This window comes from Pongo pygmaeus, chromosome 7, assembly GCF_028885625.2.
Source record: "Pongo pygmaeus isolate AG05252 chromosome 7, NHGRI_mPonPyg2-v2.0_pri, whole genome shotgun sequence".
NCBI lineage: Eukaryota > Metazoa > Chordata > Mammalia > Primates > Hominidae > Pongo > Pongo pygmaeus.
The window spans coordinates 98,729,218-98,754,648 of NC_072380.2; the positions used below are offsets into that span (position 1 = coordinate 98,729,218).

The following is a 25,431-nucleotide window of genomic DNA, read 5'->3' on the forward strand; positions in this document are numbered from 1 at the left end:
TGAGAAGTAAATCCATGAAAACCAGTGGCACACTATTCGGCAGGAACCCTTAATAGCTGTTATATTACAACCCAACAACAACATCTATCTTGGTTGCACCTTTTGTTGGTATGACCTTACATAAATGACTTAACCTTTCCAAGATTCTCGTGTATTTCCTTGCTGTAAGATGGATGTAGTAATAATAGTGGCCAGCCTCTGTGTTCTCATGAGGATGAACTGAAGTGAGGGTAACAGTGTACTTAGCATAGTTGCCCAACCTTAATAAATGACAAACCCTACAACCACTTTTTAGCACATCTTTTTTTTTTTTTTTTTTTGAGACAGAGTCTTCCTCTGTCGCCCAGGCTGGAGTGCAGTGGCGCGATCTTGGCTCACTACAAGCTCCACCTCCCAGGTTCACGCCATTCTCCTGCCTCAGCCTCCCGAGTAGCTGGGACTACAGGCGCCCGACACCACGCCCGGCTAATTTTTTGTATTTTTTTAGTAGAGACAGGGTTTCACCGTGTTAGCCAGGATGATCTCGATCTCCTGACCTCGTGATCTGCCCGCTTCGGCCTCCCAAAATGCTGGGATTACAGGCGTGAGCCACCGCGCCCAACCTTTAGCACGTCTTTTGAACCAATTCAGTGTTATTTAATTTCTTCAAGTGTCTACTACTTTCATGATTGAAGATAGTTTAGCATTTATTTCATGTTAAAGTACATTTAATTTCCTTACAGTTTGTGAAAGAGACAGACAATGAAGTAAGAATGCGACTATTGCAGTTCGTCACTGGAACCTGCCGTTTACCTCTAGGAGGATTTGCTGAGCTCATGGGTAAATGTAGTTTCACTGTAATTTCTCTGTAGGTAATTTTGTGATAATAATGGCCTTTGGACATGCAATAGACTTGAACCTAAAGATTACTCTTCTGTGCTGTAGGTAGGGCTTCATTTAGAAGAAAGAAAAATGAATGGCTAATATCAAAGCACTCGTAAGACAAAAATGAATGTGTCCTCATATAGCTGAGGTGGCCATTGCTTTACTCCCTATGGTGACTGTGAAGGGAGCGACATTCTGTAGAGAGAGTTTTCTTCCCACTGATCTAATTCTTATTGCTGGATCTCTGCAACAATTTTGTTCATCAGGCAGAAGCAGCTTACATTGCAAATTTCTTTATTTTGTATCATTCATATGACTATGCAACATGTTCTATTATTTAAGCAGTTGTCAGAAGAAAAAAGTTTAAAGGACCAGATAAACTTTGTCTTATTTTCCTGGTGTAGGAAGTAATGGGCCTCAAAAGTTTTGCATTGAAAAAGTTGGCAAAGACACTTGGTTACCAAGAAGCCATACATGGTAAGTTCAAGAATCCTAAATACGAAGGTGAAAGCCACAGAGAGTCTTTTGTTTTATTTTTTTAAAAATATGTAAGATCTAGTATAACTGCTTATTCATTAAAGTAGTCAGAATTTCAATTTTGAGAACAGATTGATTAATACAGCATTCTATAACTGAACACTTTAGCGTGTTCCCATTAATAGAAATACTTGAGAAATGCATCCAATGATTCAACAAGTATTAGTGTACCCACTATGTATAAAGTAAGATTTAAGTATTCCCTGTTTTTTATGAAGTTTGTGCCCCATGGTGGGGCACAAATGACAAACAGATAAACAAATAACTATTTGCAAATCCTGGGAAGTCCTTCGAAGGGAAAAATGGGAGTACTCTAATAGAAAACAACTAATGGGAACCTACTCTGGGATGGGTGGTCAAGGAGATTTCTTGGAAGGGGTAATTTGTTTAAATTGTGTTTGATAAAGAGCATGATGTGGGAATACGCAGAGAAGGAGCATTCTTTGAACAGAAATGCTGAAGTAAACAAAGACCCCGAAGAAATTGTTTTTCAAGGAAATGAATATGATAGGTGTGATTGAACTTGGTAAATCAGAAGAAAGGGAGATGAAAAAATTGGGGGATGTAAGCAGAGACTAAATTATGTACAGCGTTATAGGCTAATTAAAGGACTGAGATGTCAAAGAAGAATTAGACAGCTTTGAAGAGTTTTAAATAACAAGTAATGAATCCCAGAAAAATCAGCCAGAAAACAGTACAGGGAAAGACTTGGATGCAAGGGTGAATGCAGGGAGAGTAGTTAGAAAATTGTTATGGTTACCCAGGCCAAAGATGACAGCCTAGAGATAGGTGATTCTTTCAAGAGGTCAAAACTATTTTCATACTAAGCCATTATTTGCCTTTTTATCATTTTGAAATTTCTGCTTGTGGTGCAAAAGCAATGGTTTGTGAACCTGCTTGTGCCTTGGCACAAATCAAGGCAGTGGCACCAAACTGCTACCTCTATTCTTCAACACCATACACCTGAGGTTTAAAGCAAAAAAAAAAAAAAAAAAAGGCAAGTTCATTGAAGTTCTTTATGAAGCAGTAAAAATTACTAACTTTGTTAAATCTTGATGCTTGAGTGTATGTTTTTTAAACATTTGTGTGACAAAATAGGAAGTCTGAAATAGCACTTGTGCACACCAGAGAATGATTTTCTTGAAGGAAAGCTTTTGGGCAGTTGTTTGAGTTGAAAGCTGAACTAGTTTGCTTTCTTTTATGGAACACTATTTTTACTTGAAAGAATGCCCCACCAACAGTTTATGTAGACTTAGGTATTTGACAGACATTTTCTTGAGAAGTAATGATGTTAGCTTGTCATTTTAAGGAAAACAACAGGCATTTGTTGGTGGTGATAATTACCACCATGAGCTTGACGCTTCTTAAGACTTTCCTCGATGAGATTAGTGGGGTTTTTTGTTTTTTGTTTTTTTGAGACGGAGTCTCGCTCTGTCACCCATTCTGGAGTGCAGTGGCGCAATCTTGGCTCACTGCAACTTCTGCCTCCCAGGTTCAAGCGATTCTCCTGCCTCAGCCTCTTGGGTAGCTGGGATTACAGGCGCACACCACCATGTCTGGCTTATTTTTGTATTTTTAGTAGAGATGGGGTTTCACCATGTTGGTCAGGGTGGTCTTGAACTCCTCACCTTGTGATCTCCCCGCCTCAGCCTCGCAAAGTGCTGGGATTACAGGCGTGAGCCACCATGCCCGGCCGATTAGTGGTGTTTTAACAAATGTGATTTTTTTTTCTATTACATAATTAAATATGTCAACATTTAGAAAATCCTTATAATTTGATGAGCCATTATTTTCAAATGATCAGTGAATGCTACAACGAATGTTACAAAATGACACATGGGTAAAGGTTCTTTTCAAAGTGCAAGAGAGGCCAGGCACAGTGGCGCACACCTGTAATCCCAACACTTTGGAAGGCCGAGGTGGGAGGATCGCTAGAGCTCAGGAGTTCGAGACCAGCCTGGGCAACATGGTGAAACCCCATCTCTACAAAAAATACAAAAATTAGCCAGGTGTGGTGGCACACACCTGTAGTCCCAGCTACTCTGGAGGCTGAGGTGGGAGGATCACTGGAGCCGGGGAAGTCAAGGCTGCAGTGATCCATGATCACACCACTGCACTCCAGTCTGGGTGACAGAGTAAGACCCTGTCTCAAAAAAAAAAAAAAACAAAACAAAAACTCAAAAACTGTGAGAGAGGAGTAGATTTTGTATAACAAAGTACAAAGTGTTCTTTGACTTGATTTCAAACCCATATTGTGCATTCCCTTGTCAAATTTAGTATCAGAGAATAATATCCTTAATTATCTGATGAGTAATCTCCATTTCTAACTATTTATCTGTGTGGGGCTATTGATTAAATGTACAACCAGATATCAAAATCCAGATGTTTTCTATTACACCAGATATTTAAAAGATTTCCAAAACTATAAAACAAAATCACTCTTTCCACTATTTTTTTGGAAGTAGTTGGGTTTTTCCCATTAAAATGTTTATTTTCATATCAAAATGAATTAATATTTTTTAAACTTCTGTTTTAACTTCTAGTCCAGTAAATATCAGTAGCTATAATTCATATAAATAAAAGCTCTTTGCAATTGGAAATCCATTTTTTTTTTCCAAGACAGAGTCTTGCTGTATTACCTATGTTAGAGTGCAGTGGCACAAACACAACTCACTGCAGCCTCAACCTCCTGGGTTCAAGCAATCCTCCTGCCATAGCCTCCCCAGTAGCTGGGACCACTGGTATATGCCACTATGCCGGGCTAATTTTTTAATTTTTTGTAGGGACAAAGTTTTGCTGTGTTGTCTCAGGTGGGTCTTAAACTCTGGGCTCAAGCTGTCCTGCCTTGACCTCTGAAAGTGCTGGGATTATAGGCATGAGCCACCGCTCCCAGCCAAGGTTGACAGTATTTTTAAGAGTGAAAAGGAGTCCTGTGACCAAAGTGTGAAGACCTCTGCCTTCAATTAAAGTGATAGATCCAATATGTACACACACACGCGTGTGTGTGTGTGTGTGTGTATTGAGAAAGAGATTTTTGAGTCAAAGGGAGAATTAAAATAGATTTCAAATTTTGTGAAAGGAAAGTAATTACCACCCACTGATTTCTATTTTCTCAAAGTATAAGGAGAAGTCACTGGCTAAGAGTGAAGAAAGGAAAAACTTTTGAGAGAAAGAAGGAATTTGGAGAATTGTTAGAGAATAGGCAAGTATTGATTAGAGGAACGCGGCTAAGATTGCTAGGCAAAATTGGATTGCTCACTTGGATTAGAGCATGAAACAAGTTGACGGCAAAGAGCATAAGCTTCCTTTCGCCACCACAGTCCCCTCCCCACCCATAGCAACTCGAAAGCAGCAAAAGTTTTTGAAGAGTGGCATAAACTGGTATGTCTTTTTAGCAAAAAGTAAAAAAGAAACAAAACAAAACAAATAGACCCAAAGAATTCTCTGATGGTCCAGATAAGAGATGATGGGGAAGCATATACAAAGGGATGTAGTGGCAGTAGAAATGATCAGGAGGAGCCTGGGCAACATGACAAAATTTCGTCTCTACAAAAAAAAATACAAAAGTTAGCTGGCCATGGTGGCATGCACCTGTATTCCCAGCCACTCCGGGGGCTGAGGTGGGAGGAGGGAGGACTGCTTCAGCCTGGGAGGTCAAGGTTGCAGTGAGCCGAGACAGTGCCACTGCACCCTAGCCTAGGCGACAGAGCCAGACCCTGTCTCCAAATAAATAAATAATCAGGAGAAAAAATGGAATATTTGGTAGATAGAATGACAGAATTTGGCAAAGGCTATATGTGAAAGATGTAAGAGAACAGAAAGCGACTAGTTGTCTTGTATAGGAAGTATTGAAAAATAATATTTTTTTCTGACCTTGTTATCATACTCTACCTTGAAGTATAAAGGGGAGGGCAGTATATGGTCTGCTTAGTTGCTATTAATATCTTTAACTTCTTTTAAAATACAAAGAATACAGTCTTAGAACAGCACTGTTTTAATTAGATGCCTTGTTTCAAAGGCTCTTTCCTGACTCTGACATGGGAGGGTCAAGGGCACATGGAAAGTGGTGACAGTGCTAAGAAGGTACCTGGATAATCTCTAGAAACCTTCCACATGGGAAAATGAAGGTACAGAAGGGTTCTGACTTACTCATCACTGCTACTGTAGGGACCAAAACCCTGAACACCCAAATCCTAATCTAGCTACTCAGTGCTGTACCTCACAAAATGAAATGGTATTCCACCTTTGTAAACTGAAAAATAATAGTTATTTTAAGCATTTTTTTAGTATTTTAAAATTTTTCATTAGTTAATCCCAGAATGGAATTATTTGAGTATGGCAAGATTGAAAAAGTGTCATTTTAGAAGAGTTTATATATGTGGTTAGGAGATTATTTGAAAAGACAAAGAAACATACATATTTGTTAATTGACTATCTCCACCCCAGAATGTAAATTCCATGAAGACAAGGATTTTAGTTTTCTTCACTGTATCACTAGCTTATCGGTTATATGAAAAATTCTTGGTAAATGACTGATGAATGAGTGACTGAGTGGATGAAAGAAATGGACTCTTATCCTAAGAGAAGTTAAGAGGACTCATGACACGTAACAGGAATAGTAAAAAGAAAATGGATTTTTTTTAAAAAAAAATTTTCTTTATCCATATTGCTACACTTATTATTTGTAATTCCATTTTCCTCTTGGAGATGTTAAAAGTTTATATGTAAGTCTTAAATTTAGATTACTCTAAATACTTCTGGCAAAATTTTAACATATATAGTATACATATATCCATTCAGCTTTTCTATGTGCTTTGAAAAGTATTCTATTAGATTTTTTCATTTTATTGAAAACATCTGATTTTGTTTTTGTTTCTGTTCAGTTTTAATCGCTTGGATCTACCACCATATAAGAGTTATGAACAACTAAAGGAAAAACTTCTTTTTGCAATAGAAGAGACAGAGGGATTTGGACAAGAATGAATGTGGCTTCTTATTTTGGAGGAGCTCTTGCATTTAAATACCCCAGCCAAGAAAAATTGCACAGATAGTGTATATAAGCTGTTCATTCTGTACAGTGAATTTTCCGAACCTCTCAAAGTATGTTTTCCGTTCTTCCACAGAAATATGCAAAACAGTTCATCCTTTTCTACTTTATTTATTGTTCCCTTGAAATGACTGACCAGGAAAAAGATCATCCTTAAATTTTGAAGCAAGTGAGAGACTTTATTACAAATACATATATATCTATATAAGCATATATGATAGTGGCTCTAGTTTTATAGAGCTCCAAGTGTATTAAACATGACAGCCGTTCATTCATAAAGATCTGGATTTGCTTTACCTTGTTAATATTATCTAGGGGAAAAAGTGCAAATTGCTCCATGTTCTTCTCTCCCTTATGTAACATCTCCTGAGGGTGTTTAGTTGCATGGCTGTTCAGGAAGGTATTAAGGGCTTAGGCCAAATCTTACTTTGAGTATGTTAAAAAAAAAAAAATGCTGCTGGCTTTTCTGAAGACAGGTGCTTGAACCTGTCAGTTTGTTTTAAATAAATACAATAGTAGAAAATTTTTCTCTGTTACATCAGTAATATTGTCAAAGTAATGGATAAAACCATAACTTACACATGAAAGTCATATACTAGATCTGATACTATTTAGTTTATTATCGAAATTGGAAGGATTCATTGAGCAGCATAGAAGTTTGTTTACATGTTACTTTGAGATGCTAGGTATTTGTGGAATTAAAAAGAATCAGGCTCTTTTGTACTTTGTTTTTAAATCTGTGATGCTTTTCAAATTTAATTCATAATAAATTGATGCAATTTCATACTTAGGAACATATAAAAGGTAATGTGAACTCTGCCACTTTTTTGTGTTCAAAGTTTTGGTTTTTATGAAGCCAGATGGATTGAAGAGTTACATAAGCATTTGAATGCTCTAATATGAGGCTAATGATTTTCTGTTAGTGTTTGAATATCTTCATTCCTCTCAAATTCATAACAGTTCTATTTATCTGAATTAAATAACCATATAAAAATCTTTTGGGTCTCCCCGTTTTTACACAGATAATTATTTTTATCATAACACTTTTTAATTGTTTTTCATCATAAGGGCCTTTGCTGAACTACAAAAATGTGTAACAAATTAAAATCTGATGTGAATGATATTAATGCTACTTTTAGCAAACTGGGCTTCCTAATACAAAATTTTAAATTTCCATTTGTATCATGCTTTTAATATGCACTGTAAATTTAAACATTTTTTTATAGCCATGGAACTGACTTCTTAAAATCTGTTGCCTATAAATATTTCACTGCTAAGTACATACAGAAAAACAGTAATTATTGTTTTGCCGAAATTTTATTTTTCTACATATTGAGAGTGTGTTCTCCATTTTATTCAGAATTCATAGTAAAGACGAAAGAAAGGCACAGATCTGCTTGGTTGAATAGACTCCTTTTCCAAATCCTAATTATGAACACTCTGGTAATTTTCAAGCCTAAAGAATTAAAAAAAAAAAATTCTAATATATGTGACAGGTTATGTGATAGAGGGAAACTTGGCCTTCAAAAAGGACTGCCTTAATTATACCATAAAAAAGTATTAGAATTACAAATGGTACCACTGCTGTATAAATTTTGCCATAACAGAAGTTATTGAATATCATTCATTGTAGGTATGATTTAGCAGATTTGACTGAAGAAGGCGGCTTTCCAGTTCGTTTTCAGGGTGCTGTCTCCCTCCTCAAGTAAGAAATTACGATGCACTAGGTGAGGCTACACAGAACCCTACAAGAGACCAAACCAGCTTTGTTTTGGAGAATTCATCAGGGTCTTACACTTTTCATACCCAATTATAGATATCCAAGACCTACAGGCAGAGCTGTCTTGATTTGTCTACCCAGTAGCAGTCAGAAAAACTGTAGAAATATGGTCCCCCACTCACCTTCTCCCCTTCTGCCCTTCCCATTCCTGTTCTGTGCTGGACTGACCAGAAGGAAATTAGGAGTGCAAGACTCTCTGTGCCCAAAACACAGTTCTTGAGGAAATAGACAAGAGGGAGGCTCAGAGACAGGTTTATATTGCTACTTCATGTTGGTGACTCCCCTCACCGCCCACCCCACCACCAGTAAATGGCCCAGGGAATAGATCACAGGCCCAGTACAATTCTGTTAGATCCGTTTAGTTGTTTGTCTTCCAGGGAAAGCAGCTTACCAGTGTTTTTTTTTTTCCCCCCGCTGTGTACTTCCCAAGTAGTTGAAAATGAAAAGGTTAACAAAACCTTTTCCCCTGATGACTTCTGTTAACTACCTAGCTCTTCCTACCCTGACAACTAAATAGGACGGTATGTGTCAACTGTATTTATTGCCAGGCAACTTTGCTTTTGGTAAATATGACCCTGACTGGTAAGTTGCATCTGGACTGGGAAGTCTCCAGATACACGACAGAAAGCCACAGCTTTGGGCATACCTGAGTGGAAAACTCTTGTAACTGCATGTCCTTCAAGGAGGACCGTGAGCTGTCAGTCACCTGGGGAGATACTGTTGCATAGATTGCTGTTTGTTAGAAGACTGTCTCTTCTGAAAGGAGGTTCAAAATTGTCCTGCTGGTGAGCTGTGGTTCCTGTCCTATAGCCTTCTGAGTAGACTGGTGCCAAATACAGCCTATTGTAGACTTGTTAAGTCTGAATGTTTGGTTGAACCTAAGATGATTTGGTGGATGTTGCAGAAGTAAAAATCTTCCTCTGTTGAAATACACAAATAAAAGTTCTCCTGTAACACTCAGTTGGCCTTAAAAGCCAAGCTTTAGGTCAACTGAGGATTTGATCTAAGTCCAAAAGTGACATCTCCTAAATTCCAAAATTTCTCTCCTCAATTCTCAACCAAGAACAAAATCAGAGATAATAGTAGTTGTATTTACTGGTATTCATTCATGGTAAATCCTTTACATAAATTATTTTCTTGATCCTTACAATTCCATGAAATTGATAGGGTTGTCTTTAATGATGCTTATTTTATACATGAGGAAAGTGAGTATGAGAGAAGTCATTTTTACCACATCCACAGCCAGTACACAGCCCATGATTAAAAACTCAGTTGAGGTAACTTGGCCATCAAGAAATTGAGAGCTTTTAGGTTCTTACAGAATCATGGCCATTTTCCAAAATCAGTATTCTACTCATATCCTCAAAAGGAAGGAAGGAAACATCTATAATGGAGAGATATAGCCTATGTGTGTAATACACTTAGAAGACAGAGTACTACCAACTTCTATATACATGTATGTGGGGAAATAAGCATCTCAGTCCAGCAGTCAGCTCTGGAATCCACACAAGAACAGAATTAGGTGGGGGCTGCACGGGAAGGAGAATGTAAGGGATTCCTGGGGTTTGTTCTCAGTAATGGGTCTCACCCTTAGTGGGGAAACGTCACGAACCAATGTAACACGTGGGGAATCAGGCTCCTGGGAAGTCAAATGGAAGAGACTTAGTGCACAGAATCAGAATCTTGGGAAGGCACCATGTCTTGCAGAAGAAACCTAACCCTCAGAGAGTAAAGGGGAAAAATGAAGATAAAAGGACCCAGTAGCCACACTCCTAGCCATGTATCCCAGAGAGATTAAAATCTATGTAGACATAAAAACCTGCATATAATGTTCATAGCAGCTTTATTTGTAATAGCCAAAAATCAGGAATAACCTAAATGCCCCTCAGCCTATGGTTGATATGGTATGCCCATACAATGAAATACTAGTCAACTCTAAAAAGGAACAAACTATTGATAGAACTTACGTCTCAAGGGAATTATGCTGAGTGAAAAAAAGTATCACAGGGTCTCACTGTATGATTCCATTTGTATAACATTGTTGAAATAACAAAATTATGGAGAACAGATTAGTGCTGTCAGGGATGGATGGGGGAGAGGAGGTGGATGGGTGTGACTATAAAAGGACAGCACTGGGGATCTTTGCGATGATGGAACAGGTCTATATCTTGATTATGGTGGCAGTTAACAAAAATCTACATGTGATAGAATTGCATACAACTATACACACAAGAGCATTTAAAAGTGGTAAAATTTAAATAAGGTCTGTGGTCTGTACCAATGTCAGTTTCCAGGTTTTGCTATTATACTACAGGTTATATGAGATGTTAGCACTGGGACAGGCTCAGAGAAAGGTACACAGGACCTCTCTTTTTTTTTTTTTTTTTCAATTTATGAATCTATTATTTTTTGAAAGTAAAAATATGTTTTAAAGTTCTAATAAGGAATCAGGAGGTAAAACCTCCATAAAAAGCTTTATGGAGATAACTGATCTCACAAAAAACAACTAAGCAGAAAATATTCTTGAACTAACCCAGACCCTTTCTTCCCATTTGATGACGTAGTATTGCTGTTAACTCAACATAAAATTACATCCCTAGGGAAAAAAAATAAAGCCACTCTAAAGAGAAAATTGAAAATGAGAAAAAGGAGAGTAAACTTTAACACAATATGCTAACATGAATTAAATTATTAGATATGAATAAAATCCAAAGTAGCAACTTAAAAACTCAGAACTGGACAAACAAAATGCAGATGTGAATGACTGGCTAAAATCAGGAAAAAAATTTGGAGAAAAAGACAAACACATATCAGATGTGAAGGCAATTATAAAGTATCTAAGGAAGAATAGATACAACCAAATGTAAAATAAGGGATATGGAAGATATAAATGAAAAGAGCCAAGAAAATGAAACAAAAAGGCTAAAAGAAAAATCAGTAAGTGATAAATGTGAAAGTCAGGCAAAGATCTAATAGAACTAATTTGAGTCCTGGAAATAAGTTGGAACAGCGGTTCTCAAAGTGTGGTCAATTAGGCCAATCTGGAACGCGAGAGAATCTATGACAACTGGACTGGCCTATTCAAAAAGTCAATGTTGCAAAAACAAAAAGATGGGGAACTGTTGTGGATGGAAAGATTAGCAACAAATCAAATGCAATGTATAATCTTTGGATCCTGATTTTAGAAAGCATGAGACATCTTGGGGACATCTGAGAAAATTTGAATGTGGGCAGATATTAGATGATGTTAGAAATTGTTAACTTTTCCCATTGTGATAATGGTTTTGTGTTTGTTTAGGAAGATGTCTTTATTCTGAGAAAACATGCTGACACATTTGGGGTGAACTATTACAATGTTTGCAATCAATTTCAAAAGGTTTAGAAATGTATGTGTCTATACACATACAAACACACACGTATAAATACAGGTTGAACATCCCTGAATCCAAAAATCTGAAACCTGAAATTCGTGCTCCATAATTCAAAACTTTCTGAGTGCCAAAATAATGCTACAGGTAGAAAATTCCACATCTGACCTCACGTAACAGGTCACAGTCAAAATGCAGGTGCACAACACAGTTTATTCGGTCTCCCTAAAGGAAAAAACCCATTTTAAAAAGCCATCCAGCAGAATGCCACATCCCTAGAAAGACCCACTTCCTGGCCCTTCAGCTTCTTCTGCTTCTCTTCACCTACGAAAATAAAATACAGTATACAATAACCTTTTAAAATACAGCATCATAAGTGGGAGACTGAAAGCCTGCCATTGTTGTTGCCGTTTAACAGCTGATACAGGTTTCTGGTGATGCTACTGTTGCCTAGCCACCCTGACCACATTATTTTTTCACTGTATCAGTGGCATGTCATTTTTTTTTTTTTTTTTGCCATCCTTGTTCCTATGTGAGTTATGTCATATTTTTTACTGTTAAGTACTTATGCATGAATAAGTATAAGAAAATAACTGCTTATTGGTAGCATATACATTCAGTCAGGAATGATGGTGACATCAAACAACCACAAATTGCCCACATGAGTGGCTGAGATAACACCTTTGCTTTCTGATGGTTCAAGGTATGCAAACTTTGTCTCAATGCACAAAATTATTAAAAATATTATTATATAAAGTTACTTTCAAGCTATGTGCATAAGGTATATATAAAACAAGTGAATTTTGTGTTTAAACTTGGGTCCCCTCTCCAAGATATCTTATTGTGTGTATGCAGGTATTCCAAAATTCGGAAAAACATCCCAAATCCAAAATGCTTCTTCTAGTCGCAAGTATTTCAGATAAGGGATACACAACCTATATAGCAAAATCATTGAATCTAAGAGATGGGTGTACAAAGATCACTACTTTCAGTTTTCCTTTTTGTTTGAAAATGCACGTGACAAACATCCATACAGTTCATTGTAACATTACAATTCCCAAATCCTTTGGGAAAAATCCACCTACACACACAGTCTCTCTTTATCTAAGTGGATTCAAGATGCTCCTTTTTACAAAACTTAAGAAGATTTTGCAGTGGTGGCACTCCAGCCTCAAGTGAGTAGCACAGTCCTGCCTATTTAAAACATCTTAGTATTCCATTTCACTCTTAAGTTTTGTGTTCCTTCCATTCCATTAGGGAATAGAACTTTGCGTCTAATGACAAATTCAGTCTACCATGAGACTACACCACATTTAAAGTAAACTGGCCAGGTGCGGTGGCTCACGCCTGTAATCCCAGCACTTTGGGAGGCCGAGGCGGGCAGATCACTTGAGGCCAGGAGTTTGAGACCAGCCTAGCCAACATGGCAAAACCCCATCGCTACCAAAAATACAAAAGTTAGCCGAGTATAGTGGTACAACCCTGTAATCCCAGCCACTCAGGAGGCTAAGGCAGGAGAATCACTTGAACCCGGGAGGCGGAGGCTGCAGTGGGCCAAGATTGTGCCACTGCACGCCAGCCTGGGTAACAATGTGAGACTCTGTCTCAAAAAAATAAAAATAAAAAAGGAAACTACTCCATTTTTAGTCATCTCCTTACTTAGTTCTTTACTTACACAGGTTAGCTCCAAGATATATCATTTAACTACTTTATGTCAGGAACCCACAACATCCTAAGCACTTTCACCACACCTTCTCTGCAAGATTTCAACTTAGAATCAATCGAACTTGAAAATCCATCCCCCTGTATATTCCCTATAGATCCATTTCTCCTCCTCTACAAAGCTTTCTTTGCTTGATCTCCCATCCCAATGTGATCAATCCTTAGAAATCTCATACCATTTTGCATTGCTGGATTCCAGGATGCAAAGTAATCTCTTTGCCTGAGCCATGGAGATTTATTTCTACCATTCTTATGGCGATTATTTCTTTTACCTTATTATTTGTGAAGAAGCCTAGAATTTTTTATATTTACAATGTTAAACAGTCACAACATTTAAAAAGCGTAGAACAGTTATAGTCCATATATTAAGTTTAGAATTAAAAGAAAAGGCAATGTTTATTAGCTATTTCATACATCTTCTCTGAAAAGTTCTCAGTTCTTCTCACTGAAACTTGTAAGCAACTGAGCAGCTTCTGTCTGTATCTAAAATGGAAAAATACATGTTATAAGTAACCAGGAGAGCTAAGAGACTAACTTGTGAAATTTAATTTATAAAGTGGGGTTTCTAAGAGTTTCCAAAAACCAGATAGGACATTATAACAATAAAATTTCTTGACAGTGACCAGACGAGACTCTTAGCTCTTCCACTTTAGTACGCATCCCATGACTTTTATGTTTTAGAAATATTAACTTGATCTGTCATGTGTGTCAAACAGGAATAATTCTGCATTGTAGAAGGCAACCCATAACATCCACCTGGTGATAGTAACTAAACATTTCCTATATAGAAATATAAATGTCAATCAATTTACACTTGAAATGAACACACTTGTTTTCAACAATATTATGCATTTAGAAAATTACACTTTTAAAGAAGTTCTTAATTCACCATTTAATAGTGCCTCAAAACCTTTCTGCCTTACTTTATGGGAGATGTTTTACCTGTTTATCCTCCTCTGTGTGTGCTGGATAGTCCTTGGCTTTCATTAGCCAGAAAGCAGCAAGCTTTTTGTTGTGTAGTTTCAAGTATGTCTTTCCTAAAAGAAGTAAGTTTTTGCTGTAGAAGTTTGGATCCACTGCACATAAGAATGAAAAAATGATCTCAGATGAAACAGTGTTGCTTTTATTTTTAAAGGTTTGATTCTGAGGTCTAAATTTCAATAAAATTTGTGTGGTCAATAAGTGATTAGACAAATGGGAATTCTCTTTTGTTCAACTGTTTATATCTCAAACAAATATTTGTAAAATAATAATTACCAATTAATAAACATCTACAAATGTGCTAGGCACTGCATTATACACATTTCTCGTTTTCACAACTTTATAAGTAGGTATCTCCATTTTATAGATGAGAAGCTGAAGCTCCTGATAGAATGTATGCTATTTGAGGGCAGTGATACTCTTTTTAATCTCTTTAGTTCCCTATGGTACCCCAAGTGCCTACAACAGTGTGTGAAACATAACATACATTCAGTGTACATCGGCTGAATAAGCAAATGAAATGATGATGACATACATATATTTGATCAACATTTACTGGATGTCAGCTATACTTAAACATAGAGGATGAAACAAAACCTCTGTTTTTTTCAACTTCATAACGAAAAGGAGAAACATGAACACAACTAAATGTAATATAAAAATGAAAGGAATGCTTTGCTAGATATACAAACTTTGAAGTGCTATAAGAAACCAAAAAAAAAATAAAGTGGAGAACATTCTTGGCTGAGAGAAAAGCATAAATAGAAAGCCTATGAATGAAAGCATGGAATTATCTCACCAACTTAATTCTTCACAAAGTGTCCTCCTGACAATCTGAGATCCTCTGTATTCAAAGCATACTTTTTCCTGTATACAATTAATGATTAACTCCATTTGCTCCTTAACCAAAATTGTTTTACTTCTTTTATTTGAACAGATTTGTGTGATGCCATGTTGATATACTTTAAGTTGTCCTGGGGTTAAATATATTCGTATATTCATTCATCCGATCATTCATCTATTTACTCAGTCATGGACAAATTTGCAAAGCATTGTGCCAAGTAATGAGTGTGCAATTGTGAGCCAGAAAAAAAAAAGTCCCCATCTTCTCTGAATGTACAGTCTTACACATGTAAATGTTCATAGTATTGAGTGATAAGTGTCACTGGAGAAATAAAAGATAACTAAGGGCATCGGAGGAGCTTCTGAACTGAATATGGACCAGAAAGAAATAAGGTAAGGTCACTGAAGAATGATTGAAGTTACCAGGGATTATTTTAGCTCCATGAGGGTAGGACCATGTTTTTCTCAACACCCCCAACCCTTAAGTCTCTAAGGTCCTATATTTTTACTTTGTAATTAACTTTTAAATCTGTTAAAAAAAAAAAAGTCATTCCTAGATTCATATTCATGATATGTGAAACAGTATGATCAAGAGAGGGTATCAGTAGAAGGTAATAATGAATGAATCAGAATTGATGAATTACAGAGATAAAACATTCAGATAAAATTCTGTAGAAGATAACTGTTATCATGAAATGAACAAGTCCATTATGTGTGGGATCTCAAATTTAATAAACATGGTATCTTCTTAATCTTCTCCTGATTAAGTTTTATAGAATATATTTCAATGGTTTTTATGGTCTATTTGGTATCATATGCTTATGTCTCTTACCTCCCCCACTTAGTGTATGAATGTTAAAAAGGATAAATTTAGGATGGGCTGGTGGCAGTTTCATAGGACTAGTCATTTTTTCAAAACAAACATAACCTGAAACTCTTTTTCACAATATCTGCAATAGAACTAGCCTGGATGAATAGCAGAATTCCCATTTAAATGTCTCTAATGAGATGCATAATCTTTTTTTGTTTTTTTCAGACAGGTCTCACTCTGTGGCCCAGGCTGTAGTGCAGTGGTGCAATCACAGCTCATTGTAGCCTGGAACTCCTGGGCTCAAGTGACCTTCCTGCCTCAGCCTCCTGAGTAGCTGGGACTACAGGTGTGTGCTACCACACCTGGCTAATTTTTATTTTTATTTTTTGGTAGAGATGAGGTCTCGCTATGTTGCCCAGGCTGGTCTCAAACTCCTGGGTTCAAGTGATCCTCTTGCCTTGGCCTCCCCAAAGTGCTGGGATTACAAGTGTTAGCCACCACATCTGGCCAATATGTGCAGTCTTGAATAAGACAATTACCATGTCAGAGACTCCTCTCACAAAGGAAGACTGAATTACATCAAATGATAGACATTCCAGAACTGCAGCTCTAAGTTCAATAGAAGCCTATTTCTCATTCAGGTGATCTTTACTGAATAAAGACTTAAAAATTGTTTTACAATATCTAGCACAAAAATAAGTACAACAGAATAAATAACTGCTTTAGAAATTGCTATTATAGTATATATTCAGCATTCATACAATTTTAACTATATTAATATGTGTAATCAAAAATACCTTACCTTGTTCTGCCCTGTGAAAGTAGCTTAAGGCCTGTCAAAAACACAAAGAGCCCAAACATCATAAAAAAGATTAAAGAACACAATATTAAAAAAGCATTGTCTCAAAGATCCATTGCTATATTAAATTTAAGTCAGGAAGTAAATCATCTTAAAATAATGGTCACTTCTTCAACAGTGAGAGTTAATACCCAAAGTGAACATAACACTTCAATCATCATTAAGATTACAATATATGGACTACTTCTGGTAATAACTTGGTTGCTGTTTAGAACTTGTACCAAACTAACATCATGTGCAGAAAGGAAAGCACATTATCACATGTAACTCAGCTATTTTGACAGTTCTCTTAAATCATAACTAGTGATTTCTAGTAAAAACGAAATATAATCAAAAGCTGAATTTATTCAGGTTGTACTAGTGAATTTTTAAGAGTCCATTATTATTGAAATTCCTACATACAATGTTATAAGTCTGAAACTTTTTGTCCTACTTAAGCTACTGTTTTTGTAATGCATTCTGTAATGACATTTGATTTCTAGAAACATAACTAATTTGATAAAGTAGAGCTGACTGTATTTTTTGTCCTTAAAATGACCTGTCTAAAAAAAAAAAAAAAAAAAAAAAACGGGTCTCACTCTATTGCCCAGGCTGGAATGCTGCGGTGCAATCACTGTTTATTGCAGCCTTGGCCTCCCCGGCTCAAGTGAGCCCTCTCCCTCAGCTTAGCTGAGTCACTGGGACTACAGGCGCAGGCCACCACACCTGGCTAATTTTTGTATTTTTTTTGCAGAGGTTTTGCCACGTTGCCCAGGCTGGTCTCAAACTCCCAGGCTCAACTGATCCACCAACCTCGGCCTTCCAAAATGCTGGCATTACAGGCATGAGCCACCGGGTCCAGCAAATGGGCATTATTTTAATAATGCCATTATAAAATAATGTATTATAAAATAATGCCACCAAAGTGCATTATTTTAATAATATTTCTCAACTGTGTGTAAAGAATACAACTAATATTTTTTTACATCAATTTCTACACTATAGCTTCCCAGAAAGAAAAAAAAGCTCCTTGTTATAATATAAATAATACAAGTACAGCTTTTTTGATTGCCTGTTTTCTTACTCTGAAAAGCTTGTGATGAGTAAACCCAAAGTTTAACCAGAAATTCCTCTCAAATTTTATTTTTAACAAGAAAAGCAAAAGGCCTTGAAAATATGAGAGAATATGAACCTTTCATATGCTTTTTAAAATAAAAGTTATAATGAGTGTTCTTCTTTTATCAACTCAAGCATGTGCTTTACTTTTCTGTTATTGTGTATAATATAGCTAAAATATGCTGGGTAACATGCTGTATTTCTTGTTCTGTTTTATGACTTCAATATAGTTTAGATTTTAAACAGAAAATGAAGGTAGATTTTAGCCACGAGCCATTTTAGATGACAGTATTCCAGAATTACCAGCCACTCACCTAACGAGGAAAAAGAAAACCACTCAGCAGTCACGGATAATAAGTTTTAAGGCTTGTGATAACACAGTTAGTTGAATTGGATCATTAGAAATTGCTCAAATCCCTCACTGAATCAGAGCTCCACATTTGTGAACACACGGTAGAATGGCGCTGTGGTTAAGAAATCGGTACTAATTTAAAGGACATCGTACTACCTTCTCATAGGTGGAACTAGGAGGAGTTGCAAACAGCATTTTAGCAATTCTTCTTTGATACCAAGGCATTTCGGCAAATGTATAGCACCTACAGGGAAATAAAACAATTTTATACATTCAAATTCTACCTTCTTTTCTCTTAAAGTTAGCTAAGCATCTTAATACCATAAAAGGAATCTTCTACTGTATGTTTAAACAACTTGTGCTTTACATGATATCTACTAGGTAATCCAGAGACTGACATAGTGTTCCTTTAGCTGGGGGGTGTATTTTGTGATTAAATATAAATAGTAAACAGTTATACTAATAACAGTAATATAATATACATCTACCACTGAGTGCATTGTGCCAGGTACTGGGCTGATTCTCTCATTTATTCCTTGTAACAATTATATATGAGATAGGATAATTTCCCCTATTTTTCATATAAGAAAAACTCAGAGACGTTAAACCTTACTCAAGAAAAATGAGAAAGCTAAACATCAAATGTATAAGTAACAGCAACCAACAACTTAAATGCATTTTTACAGGGGCAAAGCAAATGATTAACCTCCAAAGATCTTTACAACTTTCAGAAATAAGTAGGAAAGTGTTGGATCTTTGACTAGGGTCTGAAGTCCTTAAGGCAGAAATTGCTATTTCATTTGGGTTTGCTTACTAGCATCTGACTTGGTGACTGCCCCTCAATTATCATTAATCCTCAGTGAGTGTGTTAGCTTAATATGTCCTTTATCCTGAAGAATATATTTCTCTTTTAAAAGAGTTTGATACAGGACAGTTTACACTGGTACCCTTCTTAGATGGCAGTAAATATTCAGGTCTGCAGGCTATACTCAAAAGAGTGTCCCATCTATCTCAAAACAGACTCTTAAACCATCAAGTACATAACACTTTGATAAAGCCTCATGCCAGCAAAATAATAATCTACAGTGGACATAAGATCACATAAAAATAGAAAGATTGAAAATCGGATTATATCATTCCTCAAATTAATCAAGACTGTATCTGACACACTTTGAAGACACAAAGACCCTCTTGGGGCATTCTACTGTTTTACTATAGTTACATTAATCTAATTTCATTTAGCATGGTAAATAAGAATAGACTTTTCAGTCTGTACATGTTTCTAAATGACCTGAATAACAATGTTTAACATGGTCATAATCAAATTTAGTATGTTCTAACAATACATATACGAGTGCTAGTTAATGGATTTAGCACTCTAAGCTGTCAGATAATATTTTAAAATATTTAATTTTTTTATATATGCAAAAGAAGATATTTATACATACTACAAAATAATATCACCCTAAATACTACTGAAATATTTAAAGAAATTTTCTTACCAAATACCCATAAGGTGAATTGAAGTAGCATCTTTAGGATTCAGTTCAATTGCTTTCTAACAAGAAATGAGAAAAATAAATCATATTTGTTTCCTAAACATCAATAAGTGCTTTACTGTGTTTGCTGAAGAAGCCATGATTTTTAAAAAAATGCAATTGTGTGTTTCGATTCTCCCATTATAATATCAACTTTCTTCCTCCTGATTCTTTGATTAAATTCATTTCAAAACACTATTAATGACTTGTACTAAGGTTACTATTGTGTATGGTTCAGACATTTATAGTAAGTGTCTATCAAGATGAGAAAAAAACATGAAATACATAAATTAATTTTGTAAATTAATCTATAGCTCTTAATGTTTCTTCCAGATTAAAGGAAAAATGGATAAGCAAATACTTTCTTGGCAAACTGTAGATGAATACTAAATAAAAGTCATTCTTTCCTAAAGAAAAGTGCATTTTAGTTTTTTAGAAAAAATGTAATTTTAGAAAGTCTCTTGTATGCAGATTTTAGAAAGTCTTTTCTATTTTTAGAAAGTCTCTTCTTGTATGCAGATTTTGTTCAACTTCCCCCATCTGTACTTACCAAAGGAAAAATAAACAGTTTATAGAATATTAATAGAATAATTATGTGCAATGTAAAATATGTTATCTCCCTAATTTATATTTACTATGTGAATTAGTGTAAAGCATAAACTACAGAATACTTTTAAAGAAACTGTTCCTTCTTTTATCCATTATTTTGTTGAAAACCACTAAAGAAATCTTACAGATTAATGTTGTTCATATTAAAAGGACTCTTTTTGAAAAAATTAAGATTTCCTAGTTTATGCTTTTCTATAAACCCACATTTTTGCTTTCAGTTTAGTAATGTGTGAGGTACACATTTTCAAATATTTGTAATGGTTAAGAGCATGGTCTCTGAAACCAGACTGCCAGGATTCAAGTCACAGCTTAATGACCTTGAACTGGTTGCAAGATCTATATTCTTACCATGACTGAGTTTTTTCTCTTTTATAGAAAAGTCATGTACTTAACTCATAAGGTTGTGGTAAAAAAATAAATAAGTATCTTAACATGTTTATATGCAACTTATGCTCTAAGCAACCATTCCCAATTGGGAGTTCAACTAAAAATTAAGCCCTACAAAAAAATTGTATAAGTAACTATTTTTTTCCATTTCGTAAGGATGATACAGAGATACTGTAGTCCCATTCTAGATGCATAGGAAGGAAGTTAATTCATCACAATGGATGCCTCGGGGGATCAGGGTTTAATTTTCCTTTTTTTTTTGCCTTTGCCAAAATAAGGTTTTATTTTGAAAGTCATTTGAAGAACACTGAGGAAGGAAGGAGAAGACCTAAGACCCAATGGATGTAGGTTCCAAATTTGGATTCTTGCTGGCCCCACCAATGGTCTCTGTCAGGCCAAGAAGGTTCTGCTTTCTTTGGTAATTCCTATTTTTTTAGCTTCCTGGAGAAGAGATCTTTTCCCACAAGCCATCTTCATTTTTTTTGTAGAGTAGGGCTTTATTTCCAGGAAACAGTGTGTTAGTTGGAGCGGTATTTTTTTTTTAAACATCAAGGTAGATCTAACATGTTCAACAAAGGGAGGTGGCTCGGCCAGACACGAAGTGGAAAGATTCTCTAGTATTTGCTTGTCATCTTGATGCAAGCAGAAATCCACATGTGGAAATGGTGTCCAGGAGTACGGTCCTATATGAAGTTGTTCTGTCTTTGCATCGTAAATGCTAATCATTGGTCCTCCTACTAAAGCTCACGCAGCACGCAGCTGCTCCTCCAGACCTCCATCTTGAAAGGAGGCTCTGTAGGCCAGGCACGGTGGCTTATGCCTGTAATCTCAGCATTTTGGGAGGCTGAGGTGGGCGGATCACTTGAGGTCAGGAGTTTGAGACCAGCCTGGCCAACATGGTGAAACCCCGTCTCTACTAAAAATACAAAAATTAGCCGGGTGTGGCAGTGGGCAGCCGTAATCCCAGCTACTTGGGAGTCTGAGGCAGGAGAATCACTTGAACCCTGGAAGCAGAGGTTGCAGTAAGCCGAGATCATGCCACTGCACCCCAGCCTGGGCAACAGAGGAGACTCTGTCTCAAACAAAAAAAGAAAAGGAGGCTCTGTGAATCTTTGCAGTCTTAAGTTGACAGCAATGCCATATATTATTAGAAAGTGGTATTCGTTTTCTTCCCGGTCATTTAATTCTGTCACACATAATCATAATATCACTAAGTGAATGTCATCTTCTTGCCTGTCAAATTCACTAAGAAGTTAATGAGTGAGTTTTTGTGACAACTGCCTCCCACGTCACTGAAGCCTCCACGAGGTATACTTCCAGCCTTCCACATTGAGCGCAGTCAGAAAAAGACTTCATGGAGTTCATGATCAAGGGGACCTCAGATTTGGTGTCGGTTCCATCACAATGTGTCAAGCAGGTGGCCCCATAACCTGTGTGCCACAGGACCACAATGTGACAAGTAGTGGCATTATCAGAACCCAGAATGGAGATGGAGCCATCCTTTGGGGAGGTCACTGTGAGCTCTCTTTGCTGAACATACAGAAGGCCCTGGGGTCCCAGTTGTTGAACAGACTGACCTCTGAGACGTCTGGCTGTTTCCTCCAGGGGCAGGTGAGCTCAGACGAGGTCCCCGGCGGACTGTGGCAGCCGCACTCGCTGCCCCTCGATTTTATAATCAATCCTTCCTGCCATTGGTCTTTCAAAAATAATCCAAAGATGTTACTACTTTAGATACATAATGGAATTTGAAATGTAAGTAGTATAAATGATCTTTTTAATATGTAAATACTAAATACTGCCATTTAAAATATAAACGTGTACATTTGAAAGCTTATATAAAACATTGTTATTTATAATCTATAATCTTCACTGTTTTTTAAAAAAATGGAAAGTATATATTTATGTATTTTCTACAGTTCTTCATTATTCACTTTGGAAGTTATGTCATGTATTTCTACATCCTGAGGCACAGAGAAATTAAGCAATTTATCTAATGCCACTGAGAAAATTACTGTGTTTCCCTGAATCTAAAATATCAAAAATGACACACCATTAGTTTATGTGCCACTAAGAAAGAAAGTATCACTGCCAACTACAATGTAAGGTTCCAGCGATTACATCATGTTATCTCATTTCAAGGATTTTAAACTGTGAAACAGGTAAATTGTTACATTATAAAATGTCAGTTATTATGTATATATTACTATCCATACCTGAACAAGAAAAGCTAGGTCTCTTGACTCCCAGCCATTCTTTTTCACTAGTTGTTATATAAACTAGGAATTGACACTAAACCATAAAATTATGAAAAACTATTTAAATAGCAAGTTCAGCACTATCCCTATGTATGTTTCCATCATTTTTCCTTCCTATAATCTCAAAAGAGAAATAAATATGCTGGTATTTTTGTGGTAGCTTTCTTTTTTTGAGACAATGAAGTTCATCCATGTTAAGAAATATATAGACTCCTATGCAATTCCTAGCACCTAACAGCTTACTATAAATAATTAACTTTAGGGGAAAATATTTTTAATAAAACACACATACAATACACACACAGGTATCAATCTTAAATAGAATTATTACTACAAGGAGTGGTGTGTCAATTGTGTTAAAGACTGTTACACTGGACCACGCTTTCCATATTCAGGAACTTGTGTCAATGGTCCCCTCCCACAGAAATTGGGCTTACCCTTGTGACTTGTTTAGATTAACAGGATATTACCAAGTGTGATGCAAGCAGAGGCTTGCTAGAAGTTTGCACATTGGATCTTTTCCCATGGAACACTCATTCTTGGAAGCCAACTACCATGCTATAAGGAAGGTTGAGCTAGACAACTAAGTGATAAAAAAACAAGCGAGGAGAAACTCTCATAGGTGAGAGGCCATCTCGGACACTGTAGTCTCAGCTGAGGACCCAGGTGAATGCAGCTGTCTAAATGACCTCAGCTATACCAAGCAATGTAGAAGTGCCACTGCGCTCAGTTAACCCACAGAATTGCAAGAAATAACAAACTGTCAGCTGGGCACAGTGGCTCACACCTATAATCCCAGCACTTTGAAAGGCCGAGGCAGGTGGATCACCTGATGTCAGGAGTTTGAGACCAGCCTGGCCAAAATGGTGAAACCCCGCCTCTACTAAAAACACAAAAATTAGCCAGATGTGGTGGTGTGCACCTGTAATCCCAGGTACTCGGGAGGCTGAGGCAGGAGAATTGCTTGAACCCGGGAGGCGGAGGTTGTAGAGAGCTGAGATAGCACCATTGCACTCTAGCCTGGATGACAAGAGCGAAATTCCATCTCAAAAAAAAAAAAAAAAAAAAAAAGAAATAACAAACTGTCATGGCTCTACTCCACTGTTATCATAGGTGGTTTGAAATACAGCAATAGATAATGAAAACAAAAATCTATTCAGAAAAATATGACTTTTAAAATTCATGAATTTGAATAATTCATCAGTACCTCAAAATGCTCCTTGATGATATACGCATTTGCAATTTTAGCCTTGATGCCTTCATAATCTCCAACATCACTAAGGCAGATTGCATACCACTGAAAATTAAAAAAAGTGTAAGAACAATAATATTCTTAATATTCCATTCAATACAAGGTAAAACTGTATAATATTCTTCAACAGTCATTCTCATCCAACAAAAAGTTACTGAGCATAAAAACTGTCTTAAATGTAATGGAATATATAAAGAAAAGTGGACATGGCCCTCTAGAAACTCAGGAATAGGATTGGGCACAGTGGCTCACGCCTGTAACAGTACTTTGGGAGGCCGAGGTGGGTGGATCACCTGAGGTCAGGACTTTGAGGCCCTGGCCAACATGGTGAAACCTTATCTCTACTAAAAATACAAAAATTAGCTGGGCATGGTAGCATGTGCCTGTAATCCCAGCTACTTGGAAGGCTGAGGCAGAAGAATCACTTGAACCCGGGAGATGGAGGTTGCAGTGAGCCAAGATCACACCACTGTACTCCAGCCTGGACAACAGAATGAGACTATGTCTAAAACAAAACAAAACAAAACAAAAAAACCTCAGGGATAGGACATGTTATAGAGAACTATAATACAAGGAAGAAAGTGGTGAATTTTCCAAGAAAGTTACCAACACAATGAGATAATGGTTCATGTTTATGGTCTGAGTATCAATTTAGAAGAATATCTAATTGAATGTTTTCTCATTTTCTTTTCTTGGAGTTCCATCTACTCTCACATTGCATTGTTATAGTAAGAAAAGCCACAATGTCAACTGTGACCTTGTCTCCACAGCCACAGTTGGACAGCAGACCCAAACTGAGATGACCTGAGTTTCTTTCCCAAGAAATGAATCTAAAATAGCCATGCTTCAACAACCCAGGTGCTGTGGAAAGTCACAAGACTTAGGATAAGGAGAAAAAAAATGTCTGCAATGAAGAAGATTTTCAGGTAACAGCAGAGTAGAGAAACAATTAATGAAGTCTCGGAGCAATCAAGCCAATTTTTTCCCAAGGTCCAACTTCACCCTGCCTTTGGGTTCTATGAAGTCCAACAATCCAGAAGGCAAATGACCACCTCATCTCCCTGTACGATTTACTGAAAAACGTTGTTGTGAACCAACAAGAAATCCTGAAAGCAGCTGAGTTACATGTGA

At 36.6% G+C, this 25,431-nt stretch overlaps 2 protein-coding genes and 1 pseudogene across 15 annotated transcripts in view; 1 reads left to right on the forward strand and 2 right to left on the reverse strand.

Moving 5' to 3' along the window:
• The window catches only part of WWP1 (WW domain containing E3 ubiquitin protein ligase 1), a 126,522-nt gene extending 119,078 nt beyond the window's left edge, over positions 1-7,444 (forward strand). For all 9 annotated transcript variants that reach the window (XM_054499852.2, XM_054499856.2, XM_054499851.2 and 6 more), the window contains 3 exons: positions 723-819; positions 1,269-1,341; positions 6,285-7,444. In XM_054499852.2, coding sequence (XP_054355827.2) covers positions 723-819; positions 1,269-1,341; positions 6,285-6,384 — 270 coding nt within the window. In that variant the 3' untranslated portion in view covers positions 6,385-7,444. The remainder of the gene's footprint in view (positions 1-722; positions 820-1,268; positions 1,342-6,284) is intronic.
• Positions 7,445-11,510: 4,066 nt separating this feature from the next.
• The window catches only part of RMDN1 (regulator of microtubule dynamics 1), a 41,800-nt gene continuing 27,879 nt past the window's right edge, over positions 11,511-25,431 (reverse strand). For 2 of the 6 annotated variants that reach the window (XM_054499872.2, XM_054499873.2), the window contains exons 5-10: positions 24,256-24,345; positions 19,762-19,817; positions 18,416-18,503; positions 16,756-16,786; positions 14,261-14,394; positions 11,790-13,801 (exon numbers count right to left, since the gene is read on the reverse strand). In XM_054499872.2, the coding sequence (XP_054355847.1) occupies positions 13,751-13,801; positions 14,261-14,394; positions 16,756-16,786; positions 18,416-18,503; positions 19,762-19,817; positions 24,256-24,345 (450 nt within the window). In that variant the 3' untranslated portion in view covers positions 11,790-13,750. Of the gene's footprint in view, positions 13,802-14,260; positions 14,395-16,755; positions 16,787-18,415; positions 18,504-19,761; positions 19,818-24,255; positions 24,346-25,431 lie in introns of all 6 variants that reach the window. The other 4 variants (XM_063668954.1, XM_054499869.2, XM_054499870.2 and 1 more) reach the window with 4 other exon arrangements.
• Positions 19,886-22,485, reverse strand: LOC134740075 (protein N-terminal asparagine amidohydrolase-like; annotated as a pseudogene).